Below are 1,446 nucleotides of genomic sequence, written 5' to 3' on the forward strand. Positions count from 1 at the left end.
TGGTGGTGGTAGTGGTGGTGGTGGTGGTTGTGGTGGTGGTGGTGGTGACCTGGTCCACGCTCAGCACGGTGGTGGCTGCGTTGGTGGCGAGCTTCAGGGCCCAGTGCTTGAGCAGTGATAGTGGTTGTGGTGGTGGTGGTAGTGGTGGTGGTGGTGGTTGTGGTGGTGGTGGTGGTGACCTGGTCCACGCTCAGCACGGTGGTGGCTGCGTTGGTGGCGAGCTTCAGGGCCCAGTGCTTGAGCAGTGATAGTGGTTGTGGTGGTGGTGGTAGTGGTGGTGGTGGTGGTTGTGATAGTGGTGGTGGTGGTGACCTGGTCCACGCTCAGCACGGTGGTGGCTGCGTTGGTGGCGAGCTTCAGGGCCCAGTGCTTGAGCAGCAGCGGCTCCAGGATGCCGGCCACGTTCGCGTCCAACACCTTGGCGCCCTCTCCCTACACACACAGGCAAAGGTCCCCCGTGTAGCCTCAGCAGACTGTAGGGGCAAGTGCTGTTAGTAGTAGCTACACACACAGGCAAAGGTCCCCCGCGTAGCCTCAGCACAGTGTAGGGGCAAGTGCTGTTAGTAGTAGCTACACACACAGGCAAAGGTCCCCCGTGTAGCCTCAGCAGAGTGTAGGGGCAAGTGCTGTTAGTAGTAGCTACACACACAGGCAAAGGTCCCCCGCGTAGCCTCAGCAGACTGTAGGGGCAAGTGCTGTTAGTAGTAGCTACACACACAGGCACAGGTCCCCCGTGTAGCCTCAGCAGACTGTAGGGGCAAGTGCTGTTAGTAGTAGCTACACACACAGGCAAAGGTCCCCCGCGTAGCCTCAGCAGAGTGTAGGGGCAAGTGCTGTTAGTAGTAGCTACACACACAGGCAAAGGTCCCCCGCGTAGCCTCAGCAGACTGTAGGGGCAAGTGCTGTTAGTAGTAGCTACACACACAGGCAAAGGTCCCCCGTGTAGCCTCAGCAGACTGTAGGGGCAAGTGCTGTTAGTAGTAGCTACACACACAGGCAAAGGTCCCCCGTGTAGCCTCAGCACAGTGTAGGGGCAAGTGCTGTTAGTAGTAGCACACCACAGGCAAAGGTCCCCCGTGTAGCCTCAGCAGACTGTAGGGGCAAGTGCTGTTAGTAGTAGCTACACACACAGGCAAAGGTCCCCCGTGTAGCCTCAGCAGACTGTAGGGGCAAGTGCTGTTAGTAGTAGCTACACACACAGGCACAGGTCCCCCGTGTAGCCTCAGCAGACTGTAGGGGCAAGTGCTGTAGTAGTAGCTAGACACAGACACAGATCCCCCAGGTAGCCTCAGCAGACTGTAGGGCAAGTGCTGTTAGTAGTAGCTACACACACAGGCAAAGGTCCCCGTGTAGCCTCAGCAGAGTGTAGGGGCAAGTGCTGTTAGTAGTAGCTACACACACAGGCACAGGTCCCCCGTGTAGCCTCAGCAGACTGTAGGGGCAAGT

General features: G+C 58.2%; 1 protein-coding gene across 1 annotated transcript in view; it reads right to left on the reverse strand.

The window, feature by feature from the left end:
• The window catches only part of CCT8 (chaperonin containing TCP1 subunit 8), a 26,330-nt gene that overhangs the window by 4,806 nt on the left and 20,078 nt on the right, over window positions 1-1,446 (reverse strand). The window contains exon 6 of the mRNA XM_061547374.1: window positions 313-432. Coding sequence (XP_061403358.1) covers window positions 313-432 — 120 coding nt within the window. The remainder of the gene's footprint in view (window positions 1-312; window positions 433-1,446) is intronic.

This window comes from Lethenteron reissneri, unplaced genomic scaffold (genome assembly GCF_015708825.2).
Source record: "Lethenteron reissneri isolate LAM-NWPU_2019-01 unplaced genomic scaffold, ASM1570882v1 scaffold_167, whole genome shotgun sequence".
Classification (NCBI taxonomy): Eukaryota; Metazoa; Chordata; class Hyperoartia; order Petromyzontiformes; family Petromyzontidae; genus Lethenteron; species Lethenteron reissneri.